This window comes from Chlamydomonas reinhardtii, chromosome 4, assembly GCF_000002595.2.
Source record: "Chlamydomonas reinhardtii strain CC-503 cw92 mt+ chromosome 4, whole genome shotgun sequence".
Lineage (NCBI taxonomy): Eukaryota > Viridiplantae > Chlorophyta > Chlorophyceae > Chlamydomonadales > Chlamydomonadaceae > Chlamydomonas > Chlamydomonas reinhardtii.
Window position 1 is genome coordinate 1,061,621 of NC_057007.1, and position 18,582 is coordinate 1,080,202.

General features: G+C 60.9%; 4 protein-coding genes across 4 annotated transcripts in view; 1 reads left to right on the plus strand and 3 right to left on the minus strand.

Moving 5' to 3' along the window:
• Nucleotides 1–919: 919 nt before the first annotated feature.
• CHLRE_04g217991v5 (uncharacterized protein) lies at nt 920–9,065 on the minus strand. The gene is made up of 6 exons (XM_043061829.1): nt 8,922–9,065; nt 8,397–8,713; nt 7,833–8,268; nt 6,518–7,742; nt 3,517–6,384; nt 920–3,394 (listed from the first exon to the last, which is right to left on the minus strand). The coding sequence occupies exons 1-6, from the start codon at nt 9,019–9,021 to the stop codon at nt 1,864–1,866; spliced, it is 6,477 nt and encodes a 2,158-aa protein (XP_042925084.1). The 5' UTR covers nt 9,022–9,065; the 3' UTR covers nt 920–1,863.
• Nucleotides 9,066–9,114: 49 nt separating this feature from the next.
• CHLRE_04g216350v5 (uncharacterized protein) lies at nt 9,115–13,015 on the minus strand. Its single transcript, XM_001698632.2, has 11 exons — nt 12,603–13,015; nt 11,927–12,038; nt 11,671–11,717; nt 11,362–11,502; nt 11,061–11,147; nt 10,832–10,888; nt 10,598–10,645; nt 10,377–10,443; nt 9,875–10,011; nt 9,639–9,704; nt 9,115–9,540 (listed from the first exon to the last, which is right to left on the minus strand). Exons 1-11 carry the CDS (start codon nt 12,675–12,677, stop codon nt 9,421–9,423), a joined length of 957 nt encoding a protein of 318 aa, XP_001698684.2. The 5' UTR covers nt 12,678–13,015; the 3' UTR covers nt 9,115–9,420.
• A 92-nt stretch (nt 13,016–13,107) lies between these two features.
• CHLRE_04g216300v5 (uncharacterized protein) lies at nt 13,108–15,936 on the plus strand. The gene is made up of 4 exons (XM_001698600.2): nt 13,108–13,465; nt 13,660–13,738; nt 14,877–14,941; nt 15,229–15,936. Exons 1-4 carry the CDS (start codon nt 13,211–13,213, stop codon nt 15,361–15,363), a joined length of 534 nt encoding a protein of 177 aa, XP_001698652.1. The 5' UTR covers nt 13,108–13,210; the 3' UTR covers nt 15,364–15,936.
• A 1,852-nt stretch (nt 15,937–17,788) lies between these two features.
• The window catches only part of CHLRE_04g216250v5 (uncharacterized protein), a 2,397-nt gene continuing 1,603 nt past the window's right edge, over nt 17,789–18,582 (minus strand). The window contains exon 4 of the mRNA XM_001698633.2: nt 17,789–18,582. This exon is cut by the window's right edge and continues 562 nt beyond it. The gene's annotated coding sequence lies outside the window, so the exon portion shown is untranslated.

The window sequence follows — 18,582 nt, forward strand, 5'->3', positions numbered from 1 at the left end:
TATTCAGGGCCCGAGAGCTATACTCGCGGACTGAAGAAAGTCAAGATGTCCATGGACTCGCGAGGTCGCTTCTCGCTCCGGCCGAGTTTTCCCTGCCGCCTATTTTTCTGCAATAGGGAATAGCAATTAATAATACGTGGCACTCGCGGTTTGCGCCAGTTTGGCACTTTTTGTCGACGCAGGCAGGCACGCACGCACGCACGCACGCACGGACAGGGGCAATCCTGGGGGGCTTCGCCCCCCCCTGGATCGCTTCGCTCGGGGGGCTCAGCCCAAAAACACCGCCAGACCTAACCCAAGCACCAACCTACACCACAGCCTAACTGCAAGAACCACCACCACCGCGCGCCAGAAAAAGAAACACCAGCGCTACGCACTCGCCCCGCCCAAACCCACCCAACCCCCACAAGTCGGTTGCTTAAGCAACACCCCAGGAGAACCGGCAGAGGAGACACAAGCAGAAAACTGAACGGGCCAGATGTGGCGCTGACTAAGCTGCTGCTGCTGTGGTGTTTGCCGCGGCGGCCGCCATCCTGGCTGGGGGGCGCGCCGCCGTTGCTGGTGCTCATGCTAGCGGCACCTGAGCTGGCGCCGCCGGGGCGCAGTTGAGCACTGCCCAGGCTCATGAGGCTGGAGGTACTGCGGCTGCGGTGCTGGCATTGCCGGCGGCTGGGCCCAACGGCACCGCCGCGGTCCTCCGGTCCACGCTTAGCAGACCGCAGGGTGCGGGCGTCCAGGAGCACGTAGTCCATGTAGGCCGTCTGCACCTGCTGCATTGCGTCATCCAGCTGCTCCGTCCCTTTGTTTGTGGATTGGGCGGTTTTTTTTTTGGAATCATCCTTACAGTTGCCTCATTGCTTGCGGTGGACTGGCGGTGGGTCTGCGATAGGCAGCGTGTGTCCTCAGACGGCTCGGTTGCGTTTATTTTTAGGCTTCATCCTTACAGAGTGGACCAGGGGCAGACACGCTACTGCTGGGCACAGAGACAATGAAAAAAGCAATGAGGCAACTGTAAGGATGATTCCTAAAGAAAAACCGCCCAATCCACAAACAAAGGGACGGAGCCTCCCCCTTAAAGCCGGGCATAGACATAGGCATTCCTGGTGCCCAAAACTACCCCGTTGCCCAACCCCATGGTCCCCCAGGTCGTCACAAGCACTAGTATCTGAGGGCCACCGCTGGGCCTGCTGTAGGCGGCGGGCTCTGCCACGTGTCACCAGTGACGCCGCCTTCCGCGGCCGCCGCAGCGACACGAATACCAAAGGGGCAAGCGCCATGCTGCGGGACGTTCGGAGGAAGTAAGGGTTCCACCCGAAGGAAGTATGCAAGCACGCTTACCAACCAGCAAGAAAGCAGGAAACCCTCAACGAAGCCGCATCAAACACGAATGATGAGCACATCTCAGGTACGTACGAGCTACCTAAGCGCCCACAGCACCCCAGAAAGCACCGCCAGCGGGGCCCAGGCGAAAGCGTAGAGCCAATACGCTAGCACTCAGCGAAACCGCCTGCATACTGGAACCAGCACTAAGCACCCCATCGCAATCCTCTCCAAAGGCAACCATGGCGCAGGCGCCAATCCAATGGCATGCACGGTATAGCCGCATGTACAAATGATGCTTCCGAGTGTTCTCTTGCTTCTCTTGCTATGTCGGGGTTCTGGGACCAGGCTGTCGCCTGTCGGGTCTCTGTGCCGAGCAGTAGGGGGCGAGCGTGTATGCCCCCCGTCAACCTTGTAAGGATAAACCCTAACAAACAAATAAGTGTATGCTTGATTGTCTGGACCTGAACACCTGCTATCATAGCCACCAGGAGCTATTTCCCGAACCGATATGCTGCATATCTTATGCTATGCTTGCTTACTTCAGATGCCGCCGCACTCAAGGAGCTGCAGCCCTCGTCCTGCAACTGCAATGGCCACGTTCCTCTGGCTGGCACCAGCTTTCGCCGGGGAACGCACACTGGCCTCGCTTGCTCCCCTGGAAACAGACGTACAAAACTCTTCTGGCAACCACTGCATGCACACGCACGCGGGCTCTGGCACGTCCAACAGCGCTGCTGCCCGCGGCTCCAGCAACATTGGCCTGGCGCCAGCTTGGAGACTACCCCTGTTGCACGCCGCACTGGCGAAGCGGCCCGCGACCCCCTCCAGCGACCAGGCAGATCGCAGCACCGTCAGCTGCGGCGCTGCCGTGCAAGAAAGATTGCTACGCGAAGCTGTAGGCAGGGTACGGCGGGTCTCTGCAATACGTGGCGATCCACCGATTTCTCCGCCGGTGTGGTCGATGGCAAGGCTGCTGTTGCAAGGGCTCTCCGCCGCGCACGGCTGCTTAGGCTGCTGTAGTAGCTCCCCCACTTGCCACACGCGGAGCACTTGGTCTAGTCCCACACTGCACATTAAGCCCATGTCGGAAGCTTTGCCACCGCGGCCAGCGCCCAACCCACCAGCATGCAGGACGCCACGCTGTGGAGGGTTCAGCTCCAGATGTGTGAACAGGTTCACCCGTCGCAGCGCCGAAGCGTGCGCCATTGGCCGTACGCACACACCGACCAGCTCTCCGCAAAGCGGTTGGGCGCAGCATCCTTCCGCCCTGGCGGCGCCAGGGACGCTGTCATCTGCGGAGGTGGAGACTGAGCTGGTTGGAGAGTTGGAGCTGGACGGGTAGCGGTCTGAGCAGCTGGAGGTGACTCGCACTACTGCCAGCGTGACCGCCTGATCGTCGCCACCGCTAGCCAGCAGGAGGTCGAGGGAAAACGCGTCAGCACCGCAGCCAATGGAGCTGGCAGCAGGCTGCCTTTGCCCTGCCGTAGACCCTGCTGTACCAGCGGTACTCGCCAGCGCCGTCTGGCGCGGCAGTGCCGCCAAGGCCAGGGAATTCACTCCCGATTGGTGGAGGCCGCGCACCACCAGCACCGGGCACAGCTCTCTTTCATGTTGCTCCCCGGCACAATGGAGAGAGGCTGGCAACCACCACAATGCCACGTCCCCGGCCGTGTCGCCACTGGCAAGCCAGTAACCTGCCGCCGTGCCAGTAGCACCTTTGCTGGTGGCATCAGCGCTGCATGCCACAGGCGCGCCTCCCCCGCCCAGACCTGCTCCTCCGTGCCCGCGGCCACTGCTGGCCGCAAGCCCGGAGTGGTCCGGGATGTGCGCCAGTGACAGCACGGGATGCTGGTGCCAGGCCAAGCCCGCCACCGTGGTCCAGGTCCGAGAGCAGAGGCCCCAGCGAAGCACACGAGCGGTCGCGTCCGAGGAAGACACCGCCAACAGCGCGGTGGGCTCCCCGCTGTCGCCATCGCCGCTGCCTGCTGCGGCTGGGCTACTGCTGGCAGCTCCGACATGGCTGGCGGTGCTGCTGCAGGAGACTCCTAGGAGCGCCAGCGCCAGGTACCGCCTGGCGCACGGCGCAAATGGACAAGAGCCATATGAGCAACAAAACAACAGCAGCTAGCATGAGGAATATGCAACAAAGCAAGGAGCTGCAATTGTATGGAGCCAACAGAAACGTATACCAACCTGTCTCCTGAAGGTGCTGGCTGCGCCACACGCAGTGACTTTGGCCGGAGGCCCTGTCGCGGTGGCTGTGTGCTGAGCCACCGACTCCACACCCGCAGCCCCGCGTCATTTCCTGCTGCCTGAGCTTGCTGCGGCTGCGGCCGCTCCTGCTCCTCCGACGCATGCTGCTGCGGCTGTTGCTGTGGCTGTACACCTTCCAGGCACACCAGCCATGCCATCATGACCTCTTTCACGCCCGCAGACACCACTAGGTAAGCTTGGCTGCTGCTGCAGCTGTCGTCCGCATCATCCCTAGGGCTGCTACTGCTGCTGCTACCCTTAGCATCAGCGCTGGCTGCTGCACGGCGCCCGGCGCCGCTACCAACCGCCACGCCTAGCGCAGCCGCAGCATTGGGCGGTAGCGAACACGCCTCCAAGCAGCGCACGGCGGTGCCGGCCGCGTGCTCACCCACCACCGCCCCGTCCTCGAAGCACAGCGCGTAACGCCGGTCGCAGTCCACGCTGGATCCCGGCCCCGTGGAAGTTCCCCCTGCGCAACTGTGGCGGCTGCACGGCATCGCAGTGACGCGGCGGATGCTGCCATCTTCAGCTCCCGTCAGGAGCACCAGAGGTTGTGGCACAGTCACAGGTGGCAGGGCCGCAGCCGCACCGCTGTCGGCATGGTCGCTGCTGAGCTGCGCCTCGGCCGCTATGGCAGGGAGCTGCGCTGGCGTCAGGATGCAGCTGCACAGCACCTCCCTGCCATGGTGCCCCACGTGCAGTGAGCGCGGCAGCGGCTGGCGAACCGATACGAGCGGGGCTAGTCCTGACGACGATGCCGCGGATTTGGATGCCAGCGGCGGCGCTGAAATCGCTGGCGCTAGCTGTTGCGGCGGCGTACCCTTCTGCAGAACCTTGATGCTGCCATCTGACACCACATACGCGAACGCCAGCCCCACACCGGTACCTGCTATGCCTGCCTCGCCCTGCTGCTGCTGTGCGGCAGAGGCGGCGCTGGTGGCACTGATGGCCAGGTGCAGTGCGTGTGTGCGACGCCACCCGCCGCAGCTGGGTACCCGAAGCAGCTGTAGTGGGTCGGGGCACAGACCCACCAGCAGGAAGTCGGAGCCGTGGAAGCCAGCCACCAGCGTCATGGCGTCCGGGCCACCGCCGCCGCCTGAACCTAAGCCGCTCAGTGGAACTGCTGCTGCAAGGTCTGCATCCCCGTTTGATGGGGGTGCAGGGCTCCCGGAACCTCCGGCTGGTGACGCCGGCAGTGCCCCAGTCGCAGGTGGCGACACGCTGTTGGCGCGCTCCCACACCAGCTCAATGGAGGCCACGGCGGTGCGGCTCTGGCTGCCCAAACATTCTATGCCCACGCCGTAGCTATTGCCGCCGCTATCGCTACTGCTGGCCCTGTTGTGGCTAGCAGCAAACGCGGCCGTCACGTCTGATGCCGGAACAGGAGCCCCGTCTTGCACCTGCTGCTGGGCCCCCGCGCCTGCTGCAGCCACTGCAGCCGCCGCTGTCGCGGTGAGGCCTGTCGTGGTGCGGCAGACGCGCAGGCGCACGAGCACACCCTCCCGCCCAGCCGCCACAAAGTCCCCGAGGCTGTCAGTGCCCGGCGCCGGTGCCTGTGCGTGCACCCAGCTGGCAGCCGCAGGCCCCAGCGCACCCCGAAAAACTGCGAGCACTGGCAGCTGCACCGGCTCCTGCTGCGCTTGAGCCGAGGAAAGGGAACCCACAGCCGCGCAACCACCGATGCCTTCAGGGACTGCTGAAATCCCTACGGCCGTTGGCTGTTCCGGGTGGACAGCTGCCGGTGGCACGGCCACTGTTGATGACGTGGTTGTCAGCTGTTGCCACACGGGTGGCGGTATGAGGAAGGCCACCAGGTTGCCGTGCTGGTCGCCTGCCAGCAGCACACCAGCATCCCTGCTGCTACAGGCACTGCTACTGCCAGCCCGCGGCTCCAGCAACTGTAGCGAGCACACGTCCGCCACCAGCAGCCGGCCCGGCAGCGGCGACTGCGCCACCGCCGCCAGCATTGGAGCCAACAGGCGTCGCACGCTGCAACTCCCGCCGGGGCCATCCTCTGCACCGCTGCTCCTGCTATCCAACGAAACCCCGGGAGCCGGAAGCCGCCATAGTCTCACCGCCGCGGCGTCTCCGCCCACGGTGGCTACCACGTGCCGCCCCAGCGCACGCATCCACCACGCCGCGATCACTGCGCCAGTGCGGGTGGCGCGCCAGGAGGCCAGCACCATCGCCGTCGCTGCCTCCGGCGCCGCTGCTGCTGCCAGCGCATCTTCCGAGCAGCCTGGTGCTTTCTCTTGAGGCTGTGGCCCATCGGCAGCGTTGCCGTCCACTCCAAGCACTGTGGCTTGGCCACTGTTGTGGCCGATGAGGACCCAGGCCCCGCCACCAGCACCGCTGCCGCTGCCTTGAGCCCCGTCGGTAACTGTGCTGGGTGCGGCTTCCCCTGAGGCCTGCCGGTGCGACGGCGAGGCGGCCGCGACTGCGCACACCTCGAGGCATGTGATGGCTCCCATGCCCTTGCCACCACCGCCCGTGCCTTCCTCCGTGCGCTCTGCTTGCCCAGCCGTGCGCTCGGGGTTGTAGAGGAGCTGCCAACCTCCGTGCCCAGTCCCAGGGGACCGCGGCCCTGGCGCGTGGGCGCCCATGTCTGCCTCCGCCGCGTCCCCGCCGCCCGGCGGCGGCAGCAACAGGCGGTGTAGGCTGCCGCTGTAGCTGCCCACGTACAGCACGTAGCGTTGCGGGAGCTGGGCGCGGCCCGGGGCAGCCAAGAGCTGAGGCAGCAGGTGCAGGGCCATGCAGCGGATGCCGTCCACGCCAGCGGCTGTCCGCATGCAGCTGGCCGCAGGGGGCCTGTGGATGAGACCATCAGGAAGAAGGACAAAAGCCCAGTAGGTGCTAAATACGTGCGAAGCGAAACCCTGCATTCCCTCTGTCGGCAGCGGCCGACCCCAATGCTATTCAGCCTCATGACCGCCCTACTCACGCAATGGTCATCGTGACGGAAGCTCCATGCGTCGCGGCTGCACTGGTACTCGCCGTAGGCAATTGGGCATCCGCCGCGCCTGCTGCAGCGCCTAGTGCTGCCGTAGCAACACTAAGATCCCCGGCTGCCGCCCCCATGCATGACGCTGACCCTGGCACGGCGGCATGGCGGAGCACGTCCGCAGGCAGCCACTCGCTCAGCGCCCACAGACGGATAGCGCTGTCTGCGCCGGCCGTAGCCAGCACGGCGCCAAACCCAGTGTCTTGACCGCTCCCGGCCCTGCGCTCGCCTGCCGGCGGCAGCAGCGCGCAGCGCCAAATGCCGCGGCCACGGTGGCCGTGGAGCACACTCAGGCAGTGGCCCGAGCTCGCATCCCACAGCCTCACAGTGCAGTCCTCCGACCCAGTGACCAGCAGTAGCGGAGGGGCCTGAACTACGGAGGCTACACCGGGCTGCAGGTTGGCGCCAGGGACAGCAGCCGCAGTGGGCACGGCCGCACAGCACCACACACGAGCGGAATGGCCCCACAGCGTGCGAACAGGTGCCAGGACCGTCCCAAGCTGAGCGCCAGGCGGATGGCCTGGTTGGCCTCCAGCTGCCATCCCACAATCCTGACCGGCTGCGCCCTTGGACTTGTGCTGCGACTGCAGCTGCTGCGGCTGCTCCAGGTGGGTCAGGTCGGGCAATGTCCACAACCGTGCGGACCGGTCGTCGGCTGCTGTAGCCAGCAGCCAGCTGCTGGAGCTGCTTGTGCTGTTGCCGCTGCTGCCGCCGCCGCCCCCACCGCCACCTGCCCCGCACGCCGTGCTGGAGGAAGATTTTGCTGGATGACCAAAGCCCTCCCATTGGTTCCGAATCCAGCGCACGTCGAACAGCGACCCCTCGTGGCCCTGGCACACGAACCACACGGGGCACCGTACAGACAGCACCGGGCGTAGCGTCTGCCGCGACCTAGCTAGTAAGCCTGCCGCCGGGCGCGCAGCACCTGCTTGGCTTGTGGGTGCCGTGACACCCCCGTTGCGCTCCATGCGCCCCAAGGCCGACTCAATGCGCTCCCACCTGCTAGCCAGGCGCTGCAGCCTGTCCGCTGGCACCGCTGGTTGAGCTGGTGACGTTACGGCATCCGCTGAGGCTGTGCAATCACTGGCACCAGCGGCGGCGCCGCCCAGTCCCGGCAGCGGCAGCAGCGGCAGGCGCCACAGCAGCACCTCGTTGAACACCGTGCCTATACAGCAAGTGCGCGTGGACGTCAGGCAGTTGTTCTATGCGAAACCCACGAACTGGTATATCTACACATAACGTAAGAGGCCCGCACCTGCTGCTATCCAAAGCCGCACGTCTTCACCAGAGGCGTCACAGCTGCTGCCATTTGCAGCGACTTTGGCAGATCCACCCAGCCGCCACGTGTCCTGCACGGCCGCACTGAACAGCTGCATGCGTGACTCGCACGCCGCCCCCACCAGCCACACCGCCTGCAGCAGCGAGCCCCGCACCACTGCCAAATGTGGTGTAGCGGCAGTGGCCTCAGCCGCGAAGGCTGTAGCGGCTGTAGCAATGGACGCAACTGCACTGCCACCGCCCTCCTGCCCTTGCCGCCCCGCCTGCGGGACCCGCTGCAGTTGCCAGATCTCTGCCGTGTTGTCTGCGAGTGCCAGTGCCAACGTCATTGGCGCTTGCTGCTGACTCCCTTCCCCATGCACGCCATTGCCGTGCCCAAAGCTTGCTGGCGGCACGACATACGCAGCCAGGATCTGTATGGGCAATGGAGAGAAACAAACTTTATTATGCAAAAATGACTTTGCACAATCGCACACGCTCAATGCCGTCCATTTGGCCTTACACGCTCAGTCGATCCGGCCCACTCTACTGCACAACTTACCCACGCCGGGCGCACGGGCAACCGCACCGCCTCCACCAGCCCTACGGACACGCTCGAAACACTGCTGCTGTCGAACTCATTTGCACGTGCGGACTCGGTAGCGCGTGGCCGTAGCCGCGAGAGCCGCAGCACATGTAGCCAGCGGTCGCCGTAGACAACGACCCAGGTGCTGTTGCACGCAGGCTCTCCCGGTGATTCGGGCTCCGGAGGGCCAGGGAAGGTGTTGATACCGTGGATACGGTAACCGTCAAGAACTCGGTGGGCTGCTGCAAGATCTCCGCTGCGAAGGTCGTAAGCAAGCAGCTGCGGCCCGCACCCTGAGCGGGCCGTGAGCAGCACACGAAAGGGTTTGCGCAGGGGTTTGACGATTGACAAGGCGGAGTCCGCAAGATTACGTACCATGTGCGCATAAATGAATGACAATAGCGGAATTTAGTTTGAAAGCAAATGCAAGTGCAATTTCGGGCGGCGCACATACCGCGGTATGCGAGATTATGGCAGTTTGTTTCATTTAAGCTGCCTTACCTGCAAGCACCAACTCCACCGCAGCAGCACCTGTTCCAACAACAGCGATATGCAGCGCAGTGATGTCGCCGACCAGCGCTGACTTGACCAGGGTCGTCATGCTGTCCACTTATTCAGCACCAAATAGACCCTTTATAGTTGTCCATATCCGGTATTCACTCATTCATCGCGACTGGAGTTATGGTTTTTGGTGTTTCGTCTGGCGCCCTTATGTGAATGTAAAACAATAAGAGTTTGACTTCATTTAATACACCGGTCACGTGCAGCAAGCCAACTGTGCCGATCCCACAAATTGGCGGCCCCATCCCTGACCCACCCCTGCCCGCCCACGCACCCTTCCCCGCTGAGACCGTCCCACTCCCTGCAGCACAAACGGTGCCTTCCACATCTATCAAGACAAGATATGTGGTTCCCTTCGCATGTGAAAATCGCTCAACCCTGCTCATCACCAGCACCAAGCATCCACCAGCACGCCCACCCCAACGGCCCAACCGCTATGCTACTGCGTCTGAAAGATGTTCTGCACCATGCTCTTCTTCAGCGAGGCGGCTGTGGCGTCCAGCTCCGCCACCTCGCCCTCGCTCAGCCGCCAGCCCAGCGCACCCAGGTTTTCTTTCGCCTGTGCCAGACACAAAAATGGACATAATAATTACGTTGACCCATGTACTCAAGAAGCTGGCAATGATGTGAGGGTCTGCACTGCTTATGGTCACGTACCTGCACGAGGTCCTTGGCTCCGGGGATGGGCACCGTGCCCTTGGCGATGCACCAGTTGATGGCGACCTGCAAAACGGGAGTGGCAGTGCCTTGTGTGGATTCCAAGCTGTTAATGTTGCCTGAGCCTAACCAGCCAAGCCAGATTGCGCCTACTGCCCACAGGGACCCAACTGCGACACTACGTCAGTCACAAACCCGCCACGGTCAGCACATTCAGTTCTCGTCCCATTGTGCACCTGTGACGGCGTCTTGCCGCGCTCCCGCGCCACCTCGCCCACCAGCTCCACCAGGGGAGCGACCTCGGGCAGCAGCTGCTTAAACAGCGTCCCCCGGGGGCCCTCTGGCAGCCGGCCCTCCTCCACGCTGTACTTGCCTGCCATGCAGCATGCGCCAGGCGGTTTAAGCGGAGCTAGGCGCACGAGAGGAGGTCAAGTGCAAGGCTGAGAAAACAAGGGGCCGGTGCGAGGCAGGTGTTACAGGCAGTGCGACACCCGCATGACCACACCCGCCAGTGGTCTGTTTGCGGCGCGCCCTTCCACCGGCAAAATCCGCCCGTTTCTTTGCCGGCGCATGCTTGCTGCAATACAGGCCGTGACCCCCGCAGACCCCGCGCCACCAGCCCGCCCCGCATTCTCCCGGCCCCTTCCCCCACGTACCTGTGAAAACATGCAACCCCCGAGATCCCCCTCCCATCTCCACCAGGTGGGCTTCACCCAACCACCCACCCACTTCACCCACCCGTGAGTATTCCCAGTGCCAGGGGGCTGTAGGCGATGACGGTGATGCCCAGGTCGTCACACAACGACTGGCGTGGACAGAGGGCGATTTCGGGTGTCGAGGTTCGGCTGAGCTTGCAAATGCGAATTACAACAGCAAGTGCGTGCCCGTGTGCCCGCGGTGTCGTGCCCGCGCAATCAGTCCATCACGGTCACCACCGTAAGCTGCAACCCCATTCCTACCTTGAGGTCCTGCTGCGCCGTGCCCCAGCTCAGCAGCGAGAACTGAATCTGTTTGCAGATTGGATAGGACAGCATGATTGGGCCAAACCAAAGGCAGAGTAATAGGGCTGTCTCATACATTTTAGAGACACGCACTTTGACGTCAGATATGCATCAAGGGACGCCGTGTGAATCTCGTCGGACTCCAATATCGATCCAACGCCCCGTACTCCCATCTCCAAGTGCACCACACACCTGTGCTGACGAAAGCGGCACGCCACGCTTGTCCAGATATGCGTAGATCTTCTCAAGCTGTACAAACACGTATGCATGCGGCACATTAGCACCGTATGTTGCAGTACAGGTGCAACATGGCGCAAGAAGGACGCGTGAGGGGGACAACCCGTGGGGACAACCCAGCCCACCGTACAACGCAGATCACATCGGTACATTTCAACCGTTCAAATGCCCGACGTATACGCACCTGCTTGGGACCGTAGTTGCTGACGCCCACTGCGCGCACCAGCCCCTGCTCGTAGCAATCCGCCAGACCCGCCTGCAGCGCGAGCTCCTGTGGATGTTGCAGGAGGCGGGTGCAGGGGGTGAGGGAGCTGATGCGAAGGAACACAGATGTAGAATTTACCAACCTACCCGTACACGCTCTGCAGTATCGGTTCGTCATTTCTTCCCCGGCCGGGTATGTGCGCGTACGCGGATTAGCTCACACTTCAAGTGCACCCTCCTTCCCTTCTTCCCCATCCCATACCTCCGCCTCTGCGCCGCACCTGCAGAGGCTGGTAGTTGGCGGTGGACCAGTGCAGCTGCCCCACGCTCAGCTGCTCCAGCCCAAGGCGTCGCAGAGAGCCCTTGCAGGCGGCCACCACATTGCCGGGCAGCACACGCCAGGGGTAGGCTGCGAACTTGGTCTGTGTGGGCGTATGCAGGGGTGGTGATTGTGATTGCACGTCGGGTTGCTGAGGAAGGAAGGCAGCGGGTGGACGGGAGCCCGAAGGGGCACATGCGCACCACCCACGGGTGCTGGGTCAATAAATCAGGCGCGGCAAGGAGTGTCGGTGCCAGAACAAAATGCGCACCGCGATGTGGAGGTTGTTGCGCACGCGGTCCGAGCCAGGGTACTCGCCTGCGCACGTGACACATGTGTGCACACATTCACGGCGCGTTGCCCTGCAGCAGACTGTACACATCTCCACGTGCCTTCAGTATACCGGTACCTACGCCGGAGCAACATACTGGTACCGTAAAGTCCTATGTGCCGCCCATCCAAGGTTTTTGTTGGCCAGACCAGCACCCACACAAACCCGCGCCCGCACATTCCAGCTCCTCACTCACGGACGAACTGCCCCAGCAGGAGCTCGCTCTTGCCGTTGAGCCGGCCCGTGCCGTAGCTGTCAGCGGTGTCAAAAACATTAATCCCGTTCCTGACCACCAAGTTAAACACCTCCTGCAGGACCCAAAGTGGCGTCGGTGGATGTTGTTACCAATCTTCCCAACTGCGGAGCTAATAATCCTTCCCCTCGTTGACTTCCACACCTCTACCCGCATATCCGCACTCTTCATCACTGTTTCCTATTGCGTGCAATGCGTATCCTGCGGCTGACACTAGCACCATCTGCAGCTTCTTGTAGGACCCTTACGCCATCGGCCCCAGCTCCCTGGTGCCTTCGCCTTCACGTGCGGAGGGCCTCCAGCGGTTGGTCCCCAAGCCTGCCCCCAGCCAAACCCTGCCCCTGTCCTACCCCCGCCCCCCATCTGCCCGGAGCACGCCGCAGCTCTGTTCCGGACCTACGCACAGTCCGGACCAAACCTGGCCCTTCCAACTGCCACTCTTGCCACACATGCCACGGACTGCCCCTTGTCATGCTACAACCTCTACCCCATTCTCCCTATATTAGGGGTTGGAGTGACTCGCAAGTAGCCGGCCCTGTTGGGGTCATTCTATAGTTCACGACACCCCTTAGCCTGGGCCTGTCACCTGCCACCTGTCCCGCCCCGCCCTCCTCCGCACCTGCAGCTCCGCGTCCATGGTTTCGTCGTAGCCCCACAGGAAGCGGTTGCCCCAGCTCCATGTTCCCAGGCCCATGGGGCTGACCTGCAGCTCTCCTAGCTGCACTAGCTCCGACGGCTTGTAGAGGAGCCTCTCGCCGGGCCCGGTGGGGTCGACAGGGGAGGCGGGTTTGCCGAAAGATCCTGGCAGCAGCGACTTCCAGAACGCTCGTGTGACTACATGGCCTCGGCTGAGTTGAGGTTTTGCGCAGCGTCGCGCTGAATGATTGTGCACTTGCCGGACTTGCAGACTCTGCATGATTCAGAGGTGATGTGCAATGGTGTTAAAATTCTGATATAACAAAGGGTTCTGCAAGGTAAACAGTCTGCGTGCAGAAACTGGGGAAGAGGTTAACGCGCGCGCGGCAACGATCGATCATCACCAGAATGCACTCGCTTGTGACAAAGTGACGCTTGCCAACATTGCCAATACACATTATCCGCATTAATATATCGCTATGCACATTGCTATTTAGCTAATTTTGCAGAAGCAAAACTCATAGTTCGTGCCTTTGGTTGACCGTGTTTGCGAGCGAGCGCCTTTGACACCAAACTCGGGATCTTTGCGCAATGGAGCGCCTAGGCGAACTTGCGGAAGGACTGCCAGGCGGGCAGAATGACGCGGACTCTGAGCCCGGCCCCGCGTTGGCGCCACCCTGCAGCCCCCGTGTGGCGCCCACTGCTCGGCAGCGTAATTTCTCAACTACGACGCACGACGCAGCCCTTAACTTCCAACTCCTAGACTTGGGGCGTCAGTACTTCGTGTGGGTTTCAGCGGTGGGCCCAAAGCTCGGCAGCCTGACGCTGGCTATCAAGTCACCTGCGGTGAGAGACAGCACCGCCACCCTCCCCAGCAAGAACAGCGACACACTCGTGCAGAAAGGGGTGGAGGGCCAAGCATTGCCCGGAGTTGGCCAAATTCCGGTATTAAATCCTCATGGTAGAACAAGAGGGCGTGATTACCACACCGTGATCGGCTTCACATGAGGGTGATGGTGCCGGCTGTCCACTCCACGCAGGACGCCGCGCCATCTGTGGCGTCGCTGCTGCCGGGCGCACCAGCGGTTGGCGAGGGTCCCGCCATGGCGCAGCGGTTAGGTAAGCCGTTACCCAGTAGGAAAGGAGAAAATGACGAAAGGAATGGAGTACCCGTACTGCCCAAAAGGTTTGGTGATCTCAAGTTCGTGAACAGTCCACGAAATTGAGCGCCGAAACAATTTCAGCTTTTTTAAATGAAAATTCCCTCGAAATACAATAACACTAGCAACAAATTCTCGTGTGGCGCGCGCTGCCGCGCGGGGGGAGTGCGGGGAGACTGCAAGGAGGCACGGTGCGCGGCGGCACGCTGGCCACCCATCTTGATGCCGCCGAATCTTGTAACTTGGCCTTTCACGTTTCCGTTTACGCCTACGTTATACTTCTACACTCATTAGCACGCTATGGCACAATGAGCAGGCAGTATGCCGACATTAGCAAACTGATGCCGCGGCTGCCTCGTAACCACGATCCGTGATTGGCAGCGGCGCGCTGCGCTGGCAGTTGCTGGTGAAGGCATCTTTAGTGGTGGCACGGCGGTGCTAGTGGGCTTGGTTTGCAATGAGAGGGCACTTGCTTTGCTGTAGGCAAGTGCGTGGCGGGATGCTACCCAGGCGCACGATGGCTGGCGGTGGCGGTGACGGAGGCGGTGGCGTCCCCGAAAATTTGGATCAGAGTTGTTACTTTTCCCTAACCGCCCACGAAATTAAAAAGTATCGAATTTATTCCAGCAAGATTTAGCAGCCTTCCCGAACTTTAATAAAACGAAACCTTTCTGGCAGTACGGTAGTAAAGTTGGGTCAATGGGTTAGGTGGCAATCTGGAGTAAGGGAGGTCACGAAAGCTGGTTGATGCAGGCTCTTGGGCTGCACATGGCCAGCGTGGTGTCTGGCTGTGCCTTTACCTTTCACCCTAGCCTTCTGCAACTTCATACCCGTACGTTGCATCCCACCCCACAAATTAGGGTAGTGTAAGTAGGTTAGCAGGTTAGGTGAGGGGACAAGCTCACGGAAGCTGGTGGTTCATGCAGCATGCCAGGCTGCGCATGGCCGGCCTTTTGCCTGGCTGTGCATCTACCTCTCATCCGAAACTTTCACTACAGCCTTCTGCGCTTTCCGTCCTGTACGGCGCACACCTTCCCAAACCGTGACCCCATCCCCGCCCTGCCCCGCCCCGCCCCGCCCCGCCCTAACTCCCACAGCCATAAAACTGGGCAAGCCGGTCGTGTGCTCCTGCAACATGCCGCCCAACTCGCCACTGCTTCAGGTGTGTTAGGTGGCGTGCGCGCGTGTATGTAGTGCTGCTGGGTCAAGCGCGCACTTGTTGTGCACGCGCTATCAGGAGGACGGTGGCAACGGCACCATGCCCGCTGTTGGGCGGGGTTGCTTGAATGCATGGGTTGTCAAGGGCGATTGGACCCAGCAACTGACACCTCGTAGACATGGGCGCGCTTGATGAGGGTGCCAAGTCAACTGAATTCGCGCACCACGCATCCATGCATTGTGCAAACGTTTCTTTTTCACACTTAGCGACATTCACACTATGCTTCGCAGGCGGTGGCAGAGCGGCGACTGCTGCAAGAGCTTCAACTGATGGAGCAGGAAGCGCAGGGGGCGGCAGGACAGGCGACGGGCGGGGAGGTGGCGGCGACACCAGCCGCAGTGGTGGCGGCGGCGGGCACCGGGTGACGAAAGCTTGGCAGGATGCGAGCTCAAGCTTGGAGTGGGGTGGGATGTTTGGTCTGTATATGGCCAGGAGCACCTAGTGTGCACATCCTACTCAAGTGTTGGGTGTGCGCGCCGACAAAGTCGTGGGGTGCTCCTTGCGGTGGTTGCCTGTTGCGGTATGTCAGCAGCGAGGGCACAGGCTTTCTTATTCAATCGTGCACAATCTAGGCTTCAAATGATGTGATTTGGGGTGGGCGAGAGACACGGCATATACGGGTATGCCTTGCCTTCGCCCTCCATGGCACGTCTCCATGGTGCGGTTCAAGATGGGTTAAGGGATGTGTGTTCGGGTGATGGAGGCCTACAAGCCGTGCGTGCACGGGGTGCGTACAGAGACCGTGCAGTGGGGTTGTGGATGGTCGGTTTTATAGGCAAAAGTTATTTCCCTGGATCTGTCTGCCCTGCCCCTTTCCGAATTCCAATTTCTTCGCGGGTTATGGCCGTGGCTGGTCGGCTGGCAATGCGGCAGCGGTGCAGCCTAGTCGCTTGAGCAGTGAGCACCCGCTTGTGCTTGTGAAATTCTCTCGTCGCGTATCGTACCGCACGGTGCCTTTGCCCGTCCGCACAGACTGCAGCGGCTCCAGAGGGAGTGGCTTGCAGCTACCGTACCAAAAGTCATGTGAGTGTCACTAAGTCACGTGGGGGAGGGGTGCGCCTCGGCATGGATGTGCGATGGGACAGTGTTAAGGCAGGTTGGTGAAGTCCCGTACGGTGCAGCTATTTCCCAGCCCCCGGGAGATAGCAAACAGTTTGCAACGGCAGTGCATGAGCGCGCGACTGGTCGAACGCCGGAGTCACTGCACCGACAAGTTGCTGGCTGGCTGGAAGCTTGCTGACGCGCATTCATCACGCTCGACATGGAGGAGGTCAGACACCCCTGCCCCTGCCCCATCGCACACCCCTGCCCCTGCCCCGCTGCCCCTGCCCCGCTGGCCCTGCAACCACCCCAAAAACCTGCGCGCCGGGCTCGGCCGGACAGGTGGGCCTTACACAGGACGGCCGGCCAACGACTGTGAACCGCTTCCTGCTCTCCGCGCTCATGAAGAGCATGGACGCACCGGCAGTGAACGAGGCGTGGCTCTACGCGCCGCTACCTCCGGATCCCGTGGATTACGGTATGCCGCCGCGGAGGCCAAGCTGCACGAGGAGGCCCGAGGTAGCCCTTTGTGGCTTTGCCTTGCTGGCCTTGATACTTGATAATGGAGCTCTTACGAGAGCAAGCCTACTACTAGAGTAGGACGTCGGCGTTGCAGGTGGCACGTCCCTGAGGTCCAGAGCAGATGTCGCTCGTGACTCGCGTCAGCAAGTCCCTCTTGTAACCAATGCAATCTTGATACTACAGTATCACCTCGCCTCACCTCAACATGCAGCAAGCAATCCCTACACCAAAGATGCTTTAAACGATAACAATGCGAAGCCAAGAAAGCCAGCGAGCACAACAGGGGGGGGGACGAACAATAGTTTTAGACCCCACCCTGCAAAACCTCCCGACCCCCCGTGACTGACGACCGACCGTGCCGTACCGTGCCGTACACCCCCTATATCCCCTCTGTATTCTTCAAGGAAGGATGGTGTCAAACGCCTGCTTCCAGCGAGCTCAATTAACATGTAAACACGGGAAGTTCGCAGGGCACGTCTTGACGACAGCATTGTTGTCAACATGTTGTGAACATCTTGCGACCGTTCAGTTGCACCTGTGTAAAGCACGCCCACGAGATCTACCAATGCATGGGATATACACATGCGTTATTATACTCCGGCACGCAAGCATTTGCGGCATGTTCTGGTTTGGCGAGGACGTGTCGCACCCCAACATCCCAACCCAACATGTGTTGACGGGCGGTAGCACTTCATCTTTTGGTAGGCTTCTTACGTCCTTTGGCCGCGGGAGGGCTTGCAGCAAAATCGGGGTTGGTGGAGTCAAGTTGGGCCCTGATAGCATGTGATGGCTCGGCGTCTTCGGGTGCTGGGACTGTCCCCTCTGTAACATCCGCATTCTTACGTTCCCCGGTCGTCAAAAGCTTACATTACATGCTTTGCGCAACGGTCTGGGCTTGCCCGGCTGTCTAATAAGGCCCAGACGAAAGTTTCCGGCACACCCTGGGGACCGTGCCTGGGGACCGTGCCTGGGGACCGTGCCTGGGGACTGACGACCGACCCTGAACTTTGGGTGCCCATATCTCCGCTTACTATCCTGATCAAAATTCTGAAAGCAGATTCTGAACGCTCTCGTCAAGCTCTTTCAATTTGAAGGGTGGGGTGTGTCTGGGGCATTCTTTACCCCCCCCCCCCCCCTGAGCACAGCGCTGGCCACCTACATCTTCCAATGCCCTTGCCCGTAGCCCAGCTGCTCGTGACCCAAAAGTAACAACGTTGGTGTGCGTCGTAACAGTTCAATTTACATGGGCCTATTGTAATTGTGTGCAAACAGGGGCATGCATGGGCTGCAGTATCATAGCAGCCATCACGCGCCGATGCAAACTTTTACCACAAAAGGCTGCACACACAGCGCGCTCATGCTCACATACACGCCTCGCTTTGTTGGTTTTTTTAAACACATACATCGCATACACTGTCGTACGCGCAATGCTTTCCTTGTGCTCTTTTTCACACACACACACACACACACACACACACACACACACACACACACACACACACACACACACACACACACACAGTCACACACACACACACACACACACACACACACACACACACACACACACACACACACACACACACACACACACACACACACACACACACACACACACACACACACACACACACACACACACACACACACACACACACACACACACACACACACACACACACACACACACACACACACACACACACACACACACACACACACACACACACACACACACACACACACACACACACACACACACACACACACACACACACACACACACACACACACACACACACACACACACACACACACACACACACACACACACACACACACACACACACACACACACACACACACACACACACACACACACACACACACACACACACACACACACACACACACACACACACACACACACACACACACACACACACACACACACACACACACACACACACACACACACACACACACACACACACACACACACACACACACACACACACACA

Coding starts and splice junctions, on each gene's coding strand:
- CHLRE_04g217991v5 (XM_043061829.1), bottom strand. CDS start 9,021: ATGACGACCCTGGTCAAGTCAGCGCTGGTCGGCGACATCACTGCGCTG. Junction 8,269..8,396: donor TGCCCGTGCGCCCGGCGTGG/GTAAGTTGTGCA, acceptor TTGCCCATACAG/ATCCTGGCTGCGTATGTCGT. Junction 3,395..3,516: donor CCAGCACCTTCAGGAGACAG/GTTGGTATACGT, acceptor GCCGTGCGCCAG/GCGGTACCTGGCGCTGGCGC.
- CHLRE_04g216350v5 (XM_001698632.2), bottom strand. CDS start 12,677: ATGGGCCTGGGAACATGGAGCTGGGGCAACCGCTTCCTGTGGGGCTAC. Junction 12,039..12,602: donor CCATGGACGCGGAGCTGCAG/GTGCGGAGGAGG, acceptor TGGGTCCTGCAG/GAGGTGTTTAACTTGGTGGT. Junction 11,503..11,670: donor GCAACAACCTCCACATCGCG/GTGCGCATTTTG, acceptor ACGCCCACACAG/ACCAAGTTCGCAGCCTACCC.
- CHLRE_04g216300v5 (XM_001698600.2), top strand. CDS start 13,211: ATGGAGCGCCTAGGCGAACTTGCGGAAGGACTGCCAGGCGGGCAGAAT. Junction 13,466..13,659: donor TGGCTATCAAGTCACCTGCG/GTGAGAGACAGC, acceptor CACTCCACGCAG/GACGCCGCGCCATCTGTGGC. Junction 13,739..14,876: donor CGCCATGGCGCAGCGGTTAG/GTAAGCCGTTAC, acceptor TAACTCCCACAG/CCATAAAACTGGGCAAGCCG.